At 42.1% G+C, this 19441-nt stretch overlaps 1 protein-coding gene across 7 annotated transcripts in view; it reads left to right on the forward strand.

Annotated features, from left to right (window-relative positions):
• LTBP1 (latent transforming growth factor beta binding protein 1) overlaps positions 1-19441 on the forward strand; it is a 336231-nt gene that overhangs the window by 16142 nt on the left and 300648 nt on the right. For 5 of the 7 annotated variants that reach the window (XM_074989698.1, XM_074989699.1, XM_074989700.1 and 2 more), the window contains exon 3: positions 8135-8423. The exons of the other annotated variants lie outside the window; for them this stretch is intronic. In XM_074989698.1, the coding sequence (XP_074845799.1) occupies positions 8135-8423 (289 nt within the window). The remainder of the gene's footprint in view (positions 1-8134; positions 8424-19441) is intronic. 7 annotated transcript variants of the gene reach the window in all.

Here is a 19441-nt window from a genome sequence, read left to right on the forward strand (position 1 = left end):
CAATGAACTCATATCTAAGCAAACAATATGTGATCTCAAAATGTTGGATAGCTCCGCCTTTAATATGTGCAGTGCATTGTGGTATATGCTTGTGCCCTGTTCTTGAAATAGGGGTCACAAAAGGTATGGTTTGATGTTTTTATTAGGGACTGTCTCATATTCATATGCATTGAGGCTCTTGAATTGTTGATTTTTTTTTAACTGAATTTAAAATAAATGGCTTTTCTTGCTCTTGCCATGGACTTAAGTGAGAGGGTATTTTACTTGGGCTGGCAGGAAAAGGGACTGATTGCAAATATTACAGAGGCTTTATGAGTTACAGTTCAAAGTGCAGAACAGTAGTTCCCGTTTGAGTCCCTCGCGTGGTCCAGTTGAGTTAGGGCTCTTCAGGCCTAGTGCCTGGGGTATCCTCTCCAGTCCAGTCTCTCTCCAAGCAAATAGGCATTTGAAGGATTCCAAGCCAGGTTTATTTAATGTCTCTCAGTGGGGCTTCTTTACACTAGTTCCCTGCCCAACTGTTGCTGCTGCTTCTGCTCTGATATACATCCCATGAAGACCTGTGTTGTCACATCCTGCTCAGAGTATGGCTCTGTCCACAGATTTTGGGGCTTCTCTCTAGCTCTCTTCTGCCAGGATGCTCACTCCCTCAAGATCCCAGGCACTTCATGACCATGGCCTTATTTGGCCAGGAAAAGTGAAGAGGGCTGATGGGAACAGTAATCCTTGCGCAGTCAGGAGAAAGGGATATACAGTGTGCAGGAGGTTGATGGGGGAGCCACTTTACTCCCTGCTTTGCAGATCCATCACACTTTGAACTCAAAGCACTGTTGATGACGGCAATACTTTGGCCTCTGGCATTTTTGTGTGTTGGGCACTTGTTAGGATGATGCATAGGAAAAGGATATTTTGGGGATACTGAATTTGAAAACAAAAGGAAATACAACATCTGAAAATTTAATTTATTTTTTCTTGCTCTTTCAAAACTCATATTCTTAGGTCATGATGCACTTAAAATGTTTTTCAAATAATGCATTTCACTTTGCATTTCAGATATCAAAAATACAATGTGTGGGATGTAGCTGGTCTAATTAGGTATACTTTTGCTAAAATGAAATTTTCAGTGCTTACCTTTTGATTGCTGGGGTTATTTTTGTTATTTTTTTAAAAGAGTATTCCGTAAAGTTGCATAGAGTATGTCATATTGTCGTTATACTAGCCATATGCATATTTTTGCCTGGGAGCAAAAGATTAAGAATATATAGTGAAGGCATTGTTTTCATCACATTCCAAGAGGTCATGTTTATATAATCATAGAAGTCAATATAGGAATGTATCAGAATGTTTTGAAATGGACCATTTAAGAATTCCAGAAACGTTGCACACTTTTATTAGATGTGTATTTAGAAAAAGAATTCCCTTGGGCCTAAGAGTTTTGATAAGAATAAAATCCATGTGCACAAAGATATAGATGGGCACAGTATATCCTCCCCAAGGACTAAGAGACTCTTACAGTAAACCCTCGATTTAATGGACTAAAGGGGGGAAGGGTGTCTGTTAATGACAAAAGTCTGTTGTACCCGAATGTTTATACTGTATGATGGTGCACTGACATTCCCAGCCCATCACTCACTCCTGTCCTCTGCCCACCTATCCCTTCCCTCCTCCTGCCCCAGTCTTCTCTTCAGACCACCATCTCCCTCTCCCAGTTACCAGGAGAGAAGCTGAATGCTGGCCTGGTTCCTTTTACCTCCTGCAGCTCTCAGCGCTGCAGCTTCTCCAGACCCAGCTCTGAGCCGCCTGCACGAAGGTAGAGCATGGCTGACCCCAGCCTGCCGGCAGCCTCTGACACTATGGCTGCTGCTCACTGCCATTGTAGGAAGCAGTGGCCGGGTGCCAACATACTTCACACATATGAGGCGGGGGGAGGAGAGTTCCTGCGCTCTGCTGCAGCTCCCCCGCAACTCCCCTGTTCCTCTGGCCCTTGTGGCCCCAACTACTGTGGTGGCCCCTGCAGCCCCAGAGGCCCCAGCCATTCTCACAGCTCTTCCAGCCCTAGCAGTAGCTCTGGTGAGTCTCTGGCATTTTTTGGGGGGCTGGGGTGGGGAGGGGGGCTGTCAGACCATGTCTTTTGTTTCCAAAGTCCGTTATATCAGCGTCCGTTAAATCGAAGGTTTACTGTATCGCTTTTCTAAAGAATATAACATTGGTTGCTTTTCTGAATTTAAAAAAAACTGAATGAAAAATTATTTATAGAACTAGCAGCAAGATGACTTATGTTTCTTCAAGCTTATTTACAATCATAACATTTTCACAGTTTTAATGATTTTGTAGTCCTATTGGTTATCATTCTTGCAGAAATAAAATTACTTGTCAAATCCATTCAGACATAATTTTTGAAAATTATTCCTATGGGATGTATAATGAAATTGTTATGGGGGCAGGGGAACCTGAATGACCGGTAATTTGTGGGCACAATGTCTGTTCTTGTCTCATTCAATTCAGTGTGAATGTTTTCATGGGTACAAGGCTGCAAAATTGCTGTGTAAAAAGCTTGGGCTTTGGTTGGAGCCTGAGCTCTGGGGTTCCACAATGAAGGGTCTCAGGGCCTGAGCTCAGTCTGAGGCCAAACATCCGTGCATCAGTTTTTAGGTCCATTGCCCAAATGCTATAAGACTAAGTCAGTTGACTCATGACCAGCTGGGACTTTTCTGAGGAGCTTTCATTCCAGTGTAGCTGTAACATAGAGACTACTGACTCCTACAAAATCAAGAATGTTTATGATGGTACTGCCTCTGGACTGCCTTTTCAAAAGCATTGACCACCCTTCTCATAGTTTCAAAGACACTGTGCCATAGTGGCTGCATGTGCACTCCACCATGATATAATTCAGATCTCATTGTTAACAGACAGCTATTGGTCTGCTGTCTAAATTCAGTTGTCTGTTTCAGTGATATAGATTCAGAGTCATACCACTGAACTCAATGCCGTTGCTTTGAACGACTGTCAGTACAATGGAGAATATCCAAAGACTCCAGTGAGTTTAACGAGTCTCTAGGTTGTTCAGATAAGCCTAATATTGGACTTCATGAAAGGATTAGTCATATGGGGTGAAATTTAGTTTGCCACATACAGATAGGCAGCAAAAGGCCCAGTCCTTAAGACCCACCTATCCTCAAACAGGGTTTATTGGGATGCCATCTGCACAAGGGTGAATTTTACTCTTGGTGAATACTGAAATATGTTTTTAAAATGTACAATATAAGAATTTATTGGAGTAAATACAATATTAATGTAAAAGTCAACATTAACATAAAATATCAGTGATTGCCATGCTCTGTTATACAATACCTGTAAAAGCCTATTCTCCTTTGGCATGAAAAGGAAATTGAAACCATGACTTGTGGAGCAGGTGGTTTTGTCAAACTTGGCATTTTTCTTTTCATGACCTAAATTTGATCCAGACATCTTTTCCAGCTCTTACTGCACTGGAATTTGAGACAATGCCACATTTGTTATTTTAATCTTACCTCTAGTGACTTTATTTTTTGACTTCCTCTGGTGTGTGCATTTTGTCTGACAATTCACTTTATTTTATATGGGAGAACATAGTGAAAAGAGGTCAAAGCAGATGCTCGCTGTTCAGTTTAACAGATATGTCTACTGAGAGAGAAGTCCTGGGGAGTTAGAAAATGAGTTGAGAGTTATTGGAAAAGTAAAATATTTTTTCATCCCTCTTGAGGTGGGGGGAAACAGGTGAAGGGAACTATTTTACTTCTTCCCAGGCATTCTAAAATATAACTCAGTTGGCTAAGATTTGAGTGTGGTGTTATATTTTCACCAAAATGTAAAACTTTATTTTTCAGATTAAACAAGTTTAGATAAAGTCAAATAACAGTGAGCAAAACCAGTATCATCAAAGTATTCACTGAGTTTGAGTTCTCAGACAACCTGCTGGCACAAGCATATGAGCATAAAGAGAAAATTGAAAAATCATGTACTTTGCAATAAAACTATTATAATTAAGCTTTAGAAAACAGAAACTTATATTGATTTGGCATTCAATGTGTACAAAATGAGTGCAATGTATATGCTAATGGAGGCAAGAGAATGTAGAAGGAAAAGCAGCAAAAAAAGGATATGTAAGATAAATCAGCTCTGCACTTCAGTTTGCACCTGTACCATTATTCTCTGTACTGTGTTGTAAGGGGGAAATTCACTTTTCCCCAGAAGACCAGCAGAAGGCCTTTCCGTGACTTTTAGTTTACTTCAGCCCAAGAGCCTTGAGCTGGCCTTCTGCAAAAGGGTGAATTTCACTATCCACAAATACGGAATCAATGTCAAGTTTACTACTTTGCTACTTGTCTGACCATTTGCTGACTAATTTGTACCCACATTACATTATTACGTACATCTAGGCTGAAATTTGTCTCTGGTGCCCAATTTGTTCTTATTGAAATCAATAGCAAAACTTCCTTTGACTGAAAGAGGAGCAGTACTGGCCCTTGATCTAGGTGTCATAGCTGTACTTCCACATTTTAGAAACTTATCTTTATGGGGAACAGTGGTGTTCAAACATAGTAATAACAGAACATCTAGTTCAAGTTACATCATAACAATTAGGTCATATATTTGTTGTATGTTACAAATGCCTGTCTTGGATATTTAGAAAAATTAAAATGTTACTGTAAGTGGGTGTAAGGAGACCAGAGACATTTTTATGAGGTATTACAATTGTAACCTCCCATTTTGTCATTCTATGATCTGTGTTATTGAATATCTTCTGTAAAAAAGCAGCTGGGAATTGCAATGAAGATGAAATGCAATAGTTTTTCATCTTCTGTCACTAAAGTTGCCAACTTTCTAAATGCACAAAACCAACCACTCCTACCTCTCCCCTTCTCTGAGGCTCTGCCTCTGCTTTCTCTATTCTTTCTCCCTCCATTACTCAAGGGATGAGGCTGATCTGCCACTTCTCGTGCTGATGAAAATTGGCTCGTGCGCCACTCTTGGCACCTGTGCTGGGGGTTACTGACCCCTGGTATAAAGAATTTAAGAAATTATTGTATGATTCTAAATTATCTTAACTGTATTCACCCAAGAGATTTCAAATTCTACTTAGTTGTATTGGTATAAGTCTAGAATAACTCCATGAACTTCAGTGGAGTTACTCAGGATTTATGTTTGTGTAACTGGAGCAGAATTTGGGCTGAGGATCTTAATTCTTTTAGTATTTTTGGCACAATTATAACTATGCAGTCATAATTACCACTTCATTTTATTTTTGAGTGGTGGGAGTTCTTGTTTATATTTTCAAATATTCTGCTTAAATGTTTTGTTATGTGGGTTGGGGCTGTTTTGAGCAGGTGATTGTCTTAAATTTGTGTGTGTGTTTTTAAACTTATTAGAGCCTAGAGAGTAAGGGCATGTCTGTAGTTCTGGAAAGATCGACCTGCTCACGGTTGCTCTTCCGGAGTTCAGTTTTGTGTGTCTGGTAAAGATGCGCAAAATGGATCTCTCTGGGGTCAGCAGTTGACCCCCGTACTCCTTGCTATCGTGAGGAATAAGGGAAGTTGATGGGGGAAAAGCTCCTGTTGACCTTTCCTAGGACAGTCAGGCAAGTTGATTTCCAATATGTTGATTGTAGCGATGCAATTGCCATAGCTAGAATTGCGTATTTGAAATTGACTTATTTCCCTAGTGTAGACTGCCCCTGTGGTACATGATTTTAATATATTTTAGGTTTGACTAGAATACAAATTTTCAGGGTTCATAAGCTGTGACTAGTTTTATTCATTTTATTCCTGACTCCTAGTCAGAAGTGATATCTGTTTCTATGTCTGCATAACTTTATCAGCTTAAAAAGTGTCTATCACCATAGCATCTGAATGACATGGAAAACACAAGTTGAGGTTGCATAAAATATTCTGATTCCAAATTAACACTCAGGGCATGCACATGCACCATTAACTGAAAAATTCGTAGTGACCAGCACTTAAGCAGTTTTAATTCCACCCCATGTTTGTTTTAAATATTTTAGAGACAGCTCCAACTTACTTGAAAGTCCCAAGTAGCCTTTCCTTTGACTTAAATGGGTATTGGACCAGGTTTTTATTTTACATTATACATTTGGATAATTGAATTTATTTGGTTTATTATGATCTATGCTGTTGCAATTCTAGTATAGTGGAGGTAAAGTTATTATCTATCAATTATCTTTAGTCTATATTTAAAGAGTAACTATCTCTAATGAAATTGTGGCTAATAGTTTGACTGTGATTACATTCTGCAGTAATGGGAGCTGCAAGAAATTTCCTTTAGATATATATTTAGATTATATTAAGGTTATTAATTGTATAGTGCAATAAACTTTGAATTATTTTTGAATGGATTTGTGTGATACTTGTTGAAGTGGGGCATGAGCTGTAATATGTTCATATGAGTTTAATGATATATGCAAATGGAACAGCTCTTTGCTAAATAGACAGCAACACTGGGGAAAATAGGAGCACCATCCTTAGTTGCAAAACAACAGTTCAAATAGAATATTAAACAAAGAAAAGAACATGTGTAGAAACCAGAGAAGAGCTGGAACTGACCAATAATTGTCAGTATTACAGAGAAAGAAACCTTTCTAATACTACAAAAAAAGAAATTGCTATTTACCAGTTGATGTTCATTAAATGGGGCTGAAATATTCTGATTTAAGTGGGCTAAATAAAGAGATTAGCTTCACAAACCACTAGACTTGTACATGGTTTATGATGCGTAGTTTAATTAAAATTGTGCTAATTCTGATAAAGTAATAATTTTTTTTCTCCCGTCAATCATGGTTATGGTTAAGCAGGAATTGGCTAAAAACTCTCTGGCACTGCTAACTACAGGTTCAATATTTCTAGTCTGGCACACTCTCACCCAGCAACATATATAATCTGACATGGTTTTAGTTAGCTGGATGACCAGTCTTTATACATACATGAATGCAGTTTGGGATCGAAGGGAGTTGAGTGATAGACATCAGCTTTGTTTTTAGAGGTTGGGCTGAGCATCAGGAAGCCCACATCTCAGAGGGTTTGTGTATCTCAAGATTTGCAGATATTCAAGGGTCTGTTGTTTCTGTGGAATAGCTGGGGCAAAGATTTGCAGGGTTTTTGGTTATGTGTTTTCCAAGATGATAATGATGCATGCAGTTACAATTTTAAGAAAATAATATAGGCTAGTAGATTGAGCATGCAGATGAGGGTGTGGAGTCCCTGTTATCCTAAACATATAAATTCACCTTGTGATAATGCTCAGAGGCTGGGTTTTAGAGACTGACATAGTCTGTCCTCTAATTCTTTCTCAACTGCCCTGTAACTTGTACAATGTTAGTTCACTGGGGTACTATCGTACTTAGCTCTGATGGAAGTTTTGCTGGAATTTGTGACATAAGCTTTGAGTGCTGTTAAGGATTAATTAATGCTGCACTTCTGCATCAAGGAAAGCTATTCTCTTGAAGGTGTTGCTAGCTAGTTCTAGGAACACTTTTATGTATGTTTTTACACTATTTATTATTATAGTTATATATATTTATATACATAATTTTCATCTCAGCTTTAGTGGAAGGTAATAGGTGAGTTATTTAACTTTTCTGCTGCTCATTTTACTCATCTGTGAAAAGAGTGGAACACTTCCTAATAGTACCTGCAGCATTTTTTGGTGCATTGAATACTTGTGAAGAGAATTTGGTTACATATGTAAAAAAGTTGTGTAACTTGCATCAGTTTGATTTTTAGTGGATATGAAGAATGCATCCAGTTTATACACTGAAAGGTGTAAAGCTGGAGGAATCAAGTAGGAAGCTACTAATAGGAGGGTCTATAATAAAGCAGCCTCACACAATTTATCTTCTTTTTATAAGCCTTCTGCCCATCCTCACGTAAGCAAAGTATTGAATGTCAACTAAGTGTAAGTTACACATCTCTACCACATGTACAGTTATATCACTGCTGAATTTTTCCTCATTTTTGTTTTCAACCATGAGCTTCAGTTCTGTCTTTGGGGAAACTCAGCACATGTTGCTATTGTACTTAGGTGAGAGTTTGTTGTTTCCATCATGCTTTGCTTCACTGGTACTTTTTAAAATGTCTTTTCTTAGCTAACTGTTCACCACCATGCCAAAATGGAGGAATGTGTCTGCGACCTCAGCTTTGTGTGTGTAAGCCAGGGACGAAAGGTAGCTCCTGTGAGGATACTGTCAAGCAAGATACTTCTTCCACTGGAGGTCAGAGTCCTGTGGCTCCACCATGGCCAATTCCTCAGCAGGCTGCTCAGCAGACCTTCTCTCAGAAGGTACAGGTTCCACAGAAAGTCAGCCCATTAGCTCAGATGACGTTCACTCTCAAGCAGAATCCCCCTGTTGGATTACCTCGCCAACTGCAACCACAGTAAGTGTTTTGTGTTTTTCCTTCTTTCTTCTTTGTTTATGAATATGTTACATTTAGGGAGATGCATAATTTAAAACAAAATACAGTAAGCCCTTTATTTAACAGATTAAATGGGGGGAAGGGTGTCCATTAATGCTGAAAGTCTGTTAAATACAAATGGTTTACTATATGATGATGTACTGACCTTCCCAGCCCATCATTCACTCCTGTTCTCTGCCTCTGCTCTTCTCTTCCCTTACTTCCCCTACTTCCTCCCATTCTTCCCCTTTCACCTTCACCTCCCTGTCCCAGTCACTGGGAGAGGAGCTGCACACTGGCCTGGCTCTCTCCACCTCCCATAGCTCTCAACACGTTCAGTGCTGTGGCTCCTCTGGCCCCAGCAGCGGCTCCAGCTGTGGTGGAGGCTCCTCCATCCCTGGCAGCTCCAGCCATGGCATCCCTGGTGGCTCCAGCCACAGCAGAGGTTCCTCTGGCCCCAGTGGCTTCAGCTGTGGTGGTGGCTACAACTGTGGCAGAGGATCCTCTGTCCCTGGCAGCTTGAGCTACAGTGGAGGCTCCTCTGGTCCCGGTGGCTTCAGCTGTGACAGTGGCTCTAGCTGCAGCAGATCCTTCTCTGTCCCTGGTGGCTCCAGCCACAGTGGAGGCTCCACCATCCCTGGCAGTTTCGCAGTGCATCCAGCTGCTCTGGAGGATCCAGCCATGGTGGAGGCTCCACTGGCCCTGGCGGCCCCAGCCAGCTCCAGTGGCTCCTCTGGCCCTGGTGGCTCCAGCCACTCTGGTGGTGGCCCCAGTAACTCCAGCGGCAGTGGAGGCTCTGGTGAGTGGATGGCATTTACTTTTGGGGTGGGGGGTGCTGGCGGTCCATTATTGCCAAAGTCTGTTGAATTGAGGGTTTACTGTATTTTTCCTTTTAACTGTCTTCATGCAGTGGAGAGACTATTTTTTAACTTGGAGATCTTTTCAAAGAGTTGTGTAGAAGCATCTTTTAAAAAAGAACTCATTGGCTACGTCTATACTAGACGCATCTGTCTACAGAAGTTACTATTGGAAGAGATGTTCCAACAAGACTTCTGTTGACAGATCACGTTATACATAAAAGTGGATCGATCTTTTGATTCACTTTGTCGACAGAAGGGTTCCCCAGAGTGTCTACATGATGTTTTTATTGACAGAAACTTCTGTTGACATGTTGCATCTACACATAAAAGCAGATTGTTCTTTTGAATCACTCTGTCAAAAAAGGGCCGCTCAGAGTGTCTACATGGCTTTTTAGTCAACAGTTTCTTTTTACAAAATGCATTTTGTGTGTAGATGCTCTGCATGTTTTGTCGACAAAACCCCAGATTTGTCTACAAAACTTTCTCATGTAGAGGTAGCCACTAAATATAAGCACTGTGGCTTTTATAACACGAGCCACTCAGGTTACATCTGCACTAGAGCGTTTTTTAGCCAAAACTGGGGTTTTGTCGAAAAACACTTGCGGAACATCTACATGCAAAATGCCTTTTGTGGAAAAAGAACTGTTGACATATAGACACTGTGGGTGGCCCTTTTGTTGACAGAGTGATTCAAAAGATTGATTTGCTTTTATGCATAGATGCAGTTTGTCAACAGAAGTTTTGTCGGAAAATCTCTTCCGACAGTAAGTTCTGCAGACAGATGCTTCTTGTGTAGACATAGCCTCGATGTACTGAAGAAATACCATTAAAGTCAATGAGTCTGATTCTCTTCTCTTTGATTTTTACACTGATGTTGATTACAGTGGAGTTTACTTTTAATTTGCACCTGTGTGAGAGGAAAATCAAGTCCAATGTCTCATGACTGTTTAATTGAGAGCAGAATTTGGCATGGTAGAACAGCTCAACTCATTGAGAGGAGTAAAATTTGACTTTTACATTGTGCTCTGGTTCTTTTTGTGATTTTCATTTATAATAAAACTTAAGAGCTAGAAAAGTTTATTTCCTCTTCCAGCTAAGTTCCACGGGTCTGTCAAAATGGGTACTTCAATCTGTTTGGAGCTTGGGAGCAGAATCCATCACTGGCAATCGGAATGTCTGTCTCCTGAAGTTCTCTGTAGTTTTTTCTGCCTCCACAGTGGCTGGTGGCTCAGCCAGGCCTCCCTGCTGAAGCACTTTTCTGAGGGAAATACCAAACTTTGTTTCTGATGTTTTGATTAACAATTTGGTTCAGTAGTGTAGCTCTGCAATTCCAAGGTTTGTCTCCAGGCTGCATTTACTTCTGGGGGAGACAGTTTCCTCTGTTCTGCTTCCCCTCTGTGGCAAGTACAGAGCTTGTCCCCTGTAGGGTTCAGGGAGAGAACTGAGCAGAGAAAAGCCAGAAGCAAGTGACTTCTGCCCTTTGTGTCTGATGGTCCTTGGGAGGGTGTAACAGAGGGATAAGGATTTCCTGCCACACCAAAAAGATTGCTCTAGCTGCTGGGTGACCAGGCACTAATGTCCAAGTTATTGTTTCCAACTTATGTTCAGGCTGCCAGGCATTGTAACTGTCTCCTCTCTTTTCCTCCAGCAATTGTCTGAGTGAGAAGACAGCATCCTAGATGTGGAAGAACTGGCAGGCAGTAAGGGTTCTCTTGTTTGTCCCACTGTAAAAGGGGTATGCTTGGCCTGTGGTGCTCTCTGCCCCAATTTCCTTATCATGAATTCTCAGGAATAATCCAGAGGTTTATGCCCAATAACAGACCTTCCTTTTTGGGGACTAGTTTATTAACATAAAACAAATGCAAACTGAACTATCTTCTGCATGGTGTAGCTGTCCATCCCTGAATTTTGTCTGATTCCTCCAGGCTTCTTTAAATAAAGTCTGTATCTACTCACCGAAGACTGCCATTGGGCACAGCCCCTTCTCCCTATACTCAAAGCCTCTCTGCTAGGCACAGTTATCAGCCCTTTTCAGGACCTGCTCAGTCTCTTCCCATGAGGTTAGGGCACGGGTCTGCAACCAAAATAGAGAGAAGAGGCATTTTTTCAAATTCATTTACAAAATCAATACTTCGAGCCTCAATGCATGTGAGTATGAGACAGTCCTTAATAGTGTCAAACCATTCTTTTTGTCACCTCTGTTTTAAGAACAATGCACACACAATGATTTGTACCAGTCAGAAAGTTCAGTTACCCCCATCTCCAGGCTTTACCTTCCTCAGCCCCCAAATCCACCCTGCTATCCCCAAGAATTACCTCTCTATTCCACAAACCCACCCTGCATCCCCAGGTTTAACCCCTGTCAGCCCCAACAGCCCCCGCATCCCCAAGATTTACCTGCCTGAGGCATAAGCTGCATGCACTTCTCCTCCATTGTTGTCTCCCCACCCCCCGACTTGCTGTTTTCCCCTCCTGTCACCCTGTTCTCAGCACAGCTGTGGCAGGGCAGGCTCAGCCACCCCTCTCCGCTCTCTCCTGCGGCCAGCTTCCTTTTCCTAAGTCTTATACAGTACCAGCATTCTAGAGCCAAAGTCAATCAAATATCCAAGTATAGAGACGAAAGCTTCTCACAGCCTCAGAAGGGATGAAGGACAGACTCCAGTTTAACAGACATCAACCAGCAGAACCTCTGACATGTGTCCTCCTCAGGAAAGAGCTCACCTCGAGGGCAGATCCGTTTTTTCTGGCTGGTGAGCCACTGCACAGAGTGAAGGCTCAGGGAGTAGAGTGGCTCTCCTTGGGGAAGCACCAGCAGCAGCTGTCCTCCAGCTGCACAGCGCACTACCCGAGCAGCTGGCAAACCTGGAATTGAGTGCAACAGGCTTTCTCTTCTGGGGCTTCCTGCCTCCACTGATTCCACTTGTGGCTCTGGAGGCTGCCACTACTTAAACGAAAAAAAAAAAAAAAACAACCTAAATTCAGTTTTAACAGCGGACTTTAAGTGGCAGAAGCCTCCAGAGCTGCAAGTGGAGTCAGCGGCGGCAGCGCTCTTACCCACAAGTGGCTCTTTAATGGCTCTGACCCCTGGGTTAGGGAGTTGCACAGGCCACTTTCTTGGAGCTGTATTTACTGAACTTTCAGGTCATTTCTTTAGCAGCTTCTACAGCTCTTTCCTTAATGAGCCTTAGCAGCAGCAACAGCTTTCCTTTTTCACTTTCATTGGATGAAAGATGTCGGCCAGTGATTTCTCTCTTCCTGCTGTCTCTTTTTATAAGGCCCAGGTGCATTCCTTTAAAGCCATTTGTGTGACAGACAATCACAGGTGTACTGGATGCTGCCCCCTCTTAGGCACCAGTAACCCTATGATAGACACTACTTATTTCTTTCTAGTACAGCTTCTATTTTATAAAGGCAGAAAGTCCCTTAGTTTGCACTAACCAAAGCTTAATCTGGTATCACTACTGAAGGTAAATATGCCTATTGTCTGGCTACTGGTGGTCCAGAACTCTGCCTTTCTAACTAGGGGAGTTTTTTTAACTGAAGAAGTGGATGGATCTATACAGCCCCTTCACATGCAGCTAACTTCAGGAGGACATTGTCTCAGCCCCCTCCTTTCGGCATGAAAACTCTCAAGGGGCATCAGACCAACAAAAATAAAACAGTCATGTAACACCCTAAGTATCTCCATTTGCTTTCACAAGCAACACTAAAATTAGTGGACAAAATTGCAGGTATGGTCCCTCTAAAAACAGGCAGATGCACAAACTCTAAATACTTGTGCATATATAAATAAAATGTGTGAAAATATAGTTTAGTTCCCCCAGTTAATACCAGGCTCTCTCATTTTGAGAGCAAAACAGTTTGCATGTAGCTTTGACAAAATGAAGTCACTGGACATTGCAAAGAGGAGAGAGCCTGTGGAGCTGTACAGGAATTACAGGAACAGCTTTGTCCCATCTGCAGTCTCAGCAAACCATGGAAAGGTCACAACATGAATGAAATCATCTATCCTCTACTTCATGTCAGAGCACAGCAACCTGTTTCTCATCCTGTTTCTCTCTACAGAGCATCAGGTCTCTGCTCCGCTTGCTGGCATCTGAAACATCTAAATAAGTTCCTCATGGAGGCTTGTCTTCAAAGTGTTCCCATTTTGCCATCCTTAGACAATTCTTATGTTTTGCAGATGGATGGCAGCTTTTTTTATTTTCCCAACTTTGATTATAACCATTACATCGGCTCCCAAGAGCCTTCCTCAGCATCAGGGTAGCAATAATATTGGCTGTACAGAAGAAGGAAATTCATTTCTCTTTTCCTGGACAATTTTTTTTCTGATCATTGTTCTGTGCTGACTGAAGGTTGAAGCAAGCAACCTTGGATTCAAGACAAAACAGACACATGGTTCAAGAGAAGTCAATTTTATGTCTGGCTGGAGGATATGAGGTCTCCTCTCAGAAAAATGTTAACAGAAGATGTAAATTGCCATAACTGAAAACAAGTCATGTCAGAGAAACAAAAATTCAGCTCTTATTGGATCCTGCTGGGGATTTTTATCTCATACCCAGGCATGCTTCTATAACCCAGAGTTCATATTATACCTATTTAGTAATTCTGGGTATTCATGTTTCAGCTCACCTTTTCTCATCCACTGGTAGAGATCCATCTCCAATTGTATGTTCTCTGCTCCCACAGCTAGTGAATGCAGAGAATCCGTTTTTTTTCCCTCCCCTTTTTAGATGATCTTCCTAGTTAACTGGTACCAGAAAGAAAGAGCACAGTGTCCACCATTTGGAAGCGTGTGGAAGTCACCTATTGGAATGGGTGTGAGCAAGCACGTGAAGAAAAAATGGTCACCTACCTCTTGTAACTTGTTCTCCCAGATTTGTTGCTCATGTCCTTCCCAAATCCTGATTACCTCTCCTCTGTCTAAATAATTTGGTAAGAAGGAACTGAGCTGGTAGTGAGTTGGCAGTGTCATAAATATACCGCCATAATGGTGCCGTTCCAAGGGGCTTCACAGCTGACCTGATGAGTATCACTAAGGGAAATCTTTCCAATGGGGAATCCATTTTGGTGGGCATAAGACCATGTGCTAATATGACCATTTCTGGGCTAAATACAAGATTCATGCATAACATTTTGACATGCATACTTAACAAAGAAATTAGGCACAGTAATCAGCTGATTTTTTTTTTTCTTTTTTTGAACTAGTTTCACTTTAGAAGGTGTTTTCCACTTCCAGCCCATTAGGAGCAAGTATAGTAAAAACACATGCGGAGAACCTGTGTATATGAGGCTTATTTGACTCAGTATTTAATATTTTAGATAAGAAACAGATGATTAGACTCCCTTTCTTCATTCATAACATTTGGTCACTTAATTTTGGCACAAAAACAGTTATCTTCTAGGGATTTGCCATTTATGATCATAACAAATATCACATTACCTTAAAAAAACAAAAAAGCAGTCCAATAGTACTTTAAAGACCAACAAAATAATTTATTAGGTGATGAGCTTTCATGGGACTGTTCTGGTATGACTATGATCTGAAGAAGTGGGTCTGTCCCATGAAAGCTCGTCACCTAATAAATTATTTTGTTAGTCTTTAAAGTGCTACTGGTCTGCTTTTTTGTTTTGATAGTATATAGACTAGCATGGCTATCTCTCTGTTACTATTCACATTACCTTAAGATTCACTAATTTTTAATAATAATTTAGGATCACTAGAGGATATATTGTCCAGCAGTAACAACCTTATTTTCCATTTCATTTTTAGCATCTCGTTATTTTTCATTTTTTCCTTTGAGGAACAATTTTTATACTTCCTGTGTAACTGTTTTACCAGAACCTGATAAAATTTGATCTGACACAGTACCATTGTTGTCATTTGTTAGAAATTCTTTCCAAGAATTCAAAGTGGCTGTCTTATTAAAATGTGCTATATTAACAAATAATTATAAAAATAAGGAGGCATTTCAGTTCACCTTCTATTCATCTGAAAGCTGGACATCAATGTTTATCAGTACATGTTCTGAAACAGATGTCCTGCATCACTATGTCTCTCTGTAGAAAGTAAAAAAAATGTAGTGTAGAATATGATGAGTGACAAGGCTGTGTGGGTGGAAAAGGTAGCATTAAGTATTGTGTAATGGCTCCTTGATGCAGGGATATATTGTTTTGGAGGACTTTGTTGTGAGTTTCAGTGAGTCCTGTATGATCTCCCTCCTCAGGGGTGTCCCAGCAGCAGCCTCAGAAGTACAGTAAACCCTTGAAATAGGTGGCTTCAAGTTGTGTGTAACTCACTTTAACACAAGTTAAGCACAACTTGAAACTGCTCTGTGGCCCCTTCCCCCTGTTTTCCCCCAGCAGCATGGCTATCAGGCTGACAGCTGTGGGGCTTGAGGAAGGCGGGGGAAGGCTTTTAGTTCTCCCAGCTGCCTGCAGCTGATAGCTGTCAGGATGACAGCCCTGTCACGGGAGAAGCAGCCAGGAAACTGACCATACTTGGTGTTCTGGTCAGTTTCCCAGTCCCACAAGTGGAGGGGAATTGGGAACCAAGCGACAGCCTGGTTCCCGGCTCCCCTGGGCTCGCAGGAGCTGGGAAAGAGACCAGCCCTTGATGGTTTCCAAATAGTTTTCTGGGTTCCAAAAGCAGTGAGGAGATGGGAACCAGACTGCTCCCTGATTCCCAGCTCCCTGCAGACTTGTGCGAAAATTCAAGTTACCTGGGGGTTGCAAGAACGCAATCCCTGCATAACTCCACGTTTTACTGTACCCTATAATTTCATAAAGGGAGGGAGTGTTGGAGAAGCCAGGAGTCAGATTATCATCTAACTCCATAATGGAACGTCTTGGTGGTCCGTCATGTCTGATAATGACATCTTGAGCTTGCACAGGCTCATTGGTTGCAGCCTCACATCTGGCTGAGGAGTCCAAGCCTTGAATGGCATGGGCTTTCACAGTTGGGGCAAGGGAATTGTCCTCTGTGGCTGCTGCTGTTGCTTTTGTCCTCTCACAAGCATCAATTAGGCATATGCGTTGCTGCTCTTCGAAGTTGTCATACATATGTCATACGAGAGCATGCCAGCCTGTTCGGTGTTCTGCATGCTGCTCTAGCTGCTTTGGCTTTAATCCAGCATGAGCAGTGTTGGCCTTAATGCAGTCTTTATACCTCTCGCAAGGGCTACCTTGATTCCTTTTGCTCTGCGAGTGTTCACCATAGAGGAGTTATTTAGCGAATCTTGACTTCTCCATTCATATGACGTGCCCTGTCCAGCGAAGCTGGGCTTTCAGAATCATGGCTTCAGTGCTTGTGGTTCCTGCTGTGTCAAGGACTTCCAGGTTCATGACTCTTTCCTGCCACCAAATGTTCAGTATTGACCTCAGGCTGTGTGTGTGGAAGCACTCCAGCAGTTTCACATGTTTTCTGTACAAGGTCCAGGTTTCACATCCTTACAGGAGACTAGTCAGGACTACATCTTTGTATGCTTTCAGTTTAGTAGACTGTTGGATATTGTGCTGATTCAACTCTTGTGCTCTCAGTCCTGGTGCCTGGTTGGCCTTGCAGATCCTAGCATTGAGGGGGCAGGTCATGACTGTCTATTGTGGGTTTCTGAGGGATCTGCTCTAGGGCCATATGCAGCTTTGATAGCACTGAAGAACATCTTGGAGTTCTCGCTGTCAGTGTAGTGTTGGACTTCATCAGCTTTTCTCTTCCAGCATTCTTCTTGCATTTTGAGAAGTGCAGTCCGCGCCTGACTCTGAAGATGCTTGAAATGGTCATGTTAGGAAATTGAGGACTGGTTGTTCTGCCATACCAGAAATGCATTCTGTTTTTCCTCTAAGATTTGCATGATGGTCTCATCATTTTAGTCAAACCAGTCTCGGTGAACTCTCTTTTTTAGTCCTAGTGTTGACTTGGCTGACTCCATCACCAGGATTTTAAACTGGTCCCACTTTTGTGTTGGGTCTCCAGTCAGAGGTCCATGGGACATCAGCAAGTTGTCAAGGCGGGCTACAGATTGCTCATGATAACCAATATGTCGCAGCCTCCCAATGTTGAAGGAGGGTCTGACAACCACTTCTTGCGGTGCAGTGGTGTGATGTTCAGCATAAGGACAGATATGACAAGTCTGTGATCAGTCCAGCACTCAGCTGCTGCGTGGCCCTGGTGATCTTAACATCACAAATGTCCCACCTGCAACTGATGACATAGTTAATCAGGTGCCACTGTTTTGATCTCGGGTGCATTCATGTGGTCTTGTATTTACTGGCCTGACTGAAGAGAGTGTTGGCAATTGTCAGGTCATTTTCTGCACACAAGATCAGCAGAAGCAGGCCATTGGCATTCATGTTACCAACACCGTGATGCTCCAGCTCCCCTCTCCAGTTCCTCTAGTCCTTGCCGACTTTGGTGTTGAAGTCACCCAACAAGAGAAGCTTGTCACTAGGAAGAGTTGCTTTCGCAAGATAGTCAAGGTTCTCATAGAAATTCTCTTTTGTTTCATTGCTGTTGGTCAGAGGAAGGGTGGATGCACTGATGACTGTGATGTGGTGAGAGGGGTTGAGGGGGAAGTGGAGCTTCATCAGGTGCTCACTGATGCAAGTTGGTAGGTCAGGAAGCTGGCACAGAAGTGATGTCTTGATGTCAAGTCCCACTTTGTGGATTCTGTCTTCGTTTTCTGGCCTGCCTTTCCAGAAGGTGTAACCTCCTTTTGATTTGCAGATGGATGCTTCCTTTGCAAGTCTGGTCTTGCTCAGGTCAGCTATGTCAATGTTACAGTATGCCAGCTCTCTTGCTATGAGGGCTGTTCTTTGCTCGAGGCTCATAGTGTTCTCCCTGTCCAAGAGGGTGTGAACGTTCCATGCTCCAAATGTCATCTTTCTTGTCACTGCTTTTTGACAGCTGTGAGGGTAAAACTGCCAGCTGTGGCATGCTGGCCAGTTTGGTTGGGACAAACAATTTTTGGGGCACCTTTTTTAGTCCCCTCCCACGTTTGAGGGTGAGCAATGCTGCTCCTAAAAGGCCTGCTCAGTTGCCTGGGATGTTTCCGAACTCTTATGTTGTCCGAGGGTCAGAGTCGAGTGACCAGAGTCCACAGGCTGCCTATGTGCAGGTTTGGAACTATGACTCCCAGTGTTCACCTCCACCTGTCGCTTTGCCCCTCCCCCATCACCTCAGGACTGTTAAATAAACAGAAGATGTGGAAGGATAAAGTAGACAGATTTGAGAGATGAGAATGTGCAGAGTACCTGTGCAGGAGAGTGTTTAAAGTGGAAAAGCTTTTGCGTAGGTGCAGTTCCGCTCTCTCAGTCTCAGAAGCCTGGTTCCAGTGGTACGAGAAGTTGTCGTGGCTGGAGACTTCCTAGACTGCAGTGGATGACTGTGCTGTCTTCATTGCCTTGTCAAACTTCCTTCCCTCTCCACAAAGCATTGTAGAACCGCTTTCCTGGTCATTAGATCTCGCTGGTGATCTCATCTGTCCAGTCCACTGGAGCTGACTTTGCATGCTGGGTTAGGCAGGTCCCTATCTCGCCAAAGGTTCCAGACATGTCGACTACCCCCAGTAGGTTTAGCGTGCCTGTCAGAGCAGCTTATCGGGGTGTGGCTGCTGTTCATGCTACAGCACAATGGAACTAAAACACTTTAAACCAGTTGATGATCTGCCCCCAGGTTCTATTGGATGACTAAAATCTGAACTGAAGCTCACTTAATCTGCTTAGAAGTTATGTTTCAATTATGTACAACTATCTCAGTTTTTTAAACGATTCCCCTAAACATAGCAGGGAGTGTTTTCCTCACAATGATTCATATGTGAAATGTAGAGTTATTCAGTATCCCAAATATTTTTAAGTTATTTGTGAATTAAAAATCTGAAAATACTTGTAAGACTTTTTTTTACTTTTTCAGTAGCACACTAATGTTTTATGAGATTTTCTTCAGATTTTCAAAAACACAAAACCAAAAAAGAAGGTGCCTTAGTTTTGATCAAATATGAAAACTTCTTCATCTCCAAGGGAAAAATTTTCAAAAAATTATGAGCCTCTGAAAACAGACCAGTAGTGAAGATTCCAGTGTAAAGTTGAGCTTAAGAAAAGGTTTAAAAAAACAAACACACACATTTTTTTAACATAGATTAAATG

This window comes from Carettochelys insculpta, chromosome 3 (genome assembly GCF_033958435.1).
Source record: "Carettochelys insculpta isolate YL-2023 chromosome 3, ASM3395843v1, whole genome shotgun sequence".
NCBI lineage: Eukaryota > Metazoa > Chordata > Testudines > Carettochelyidae > Carettochelys > Carettochelys insculpta.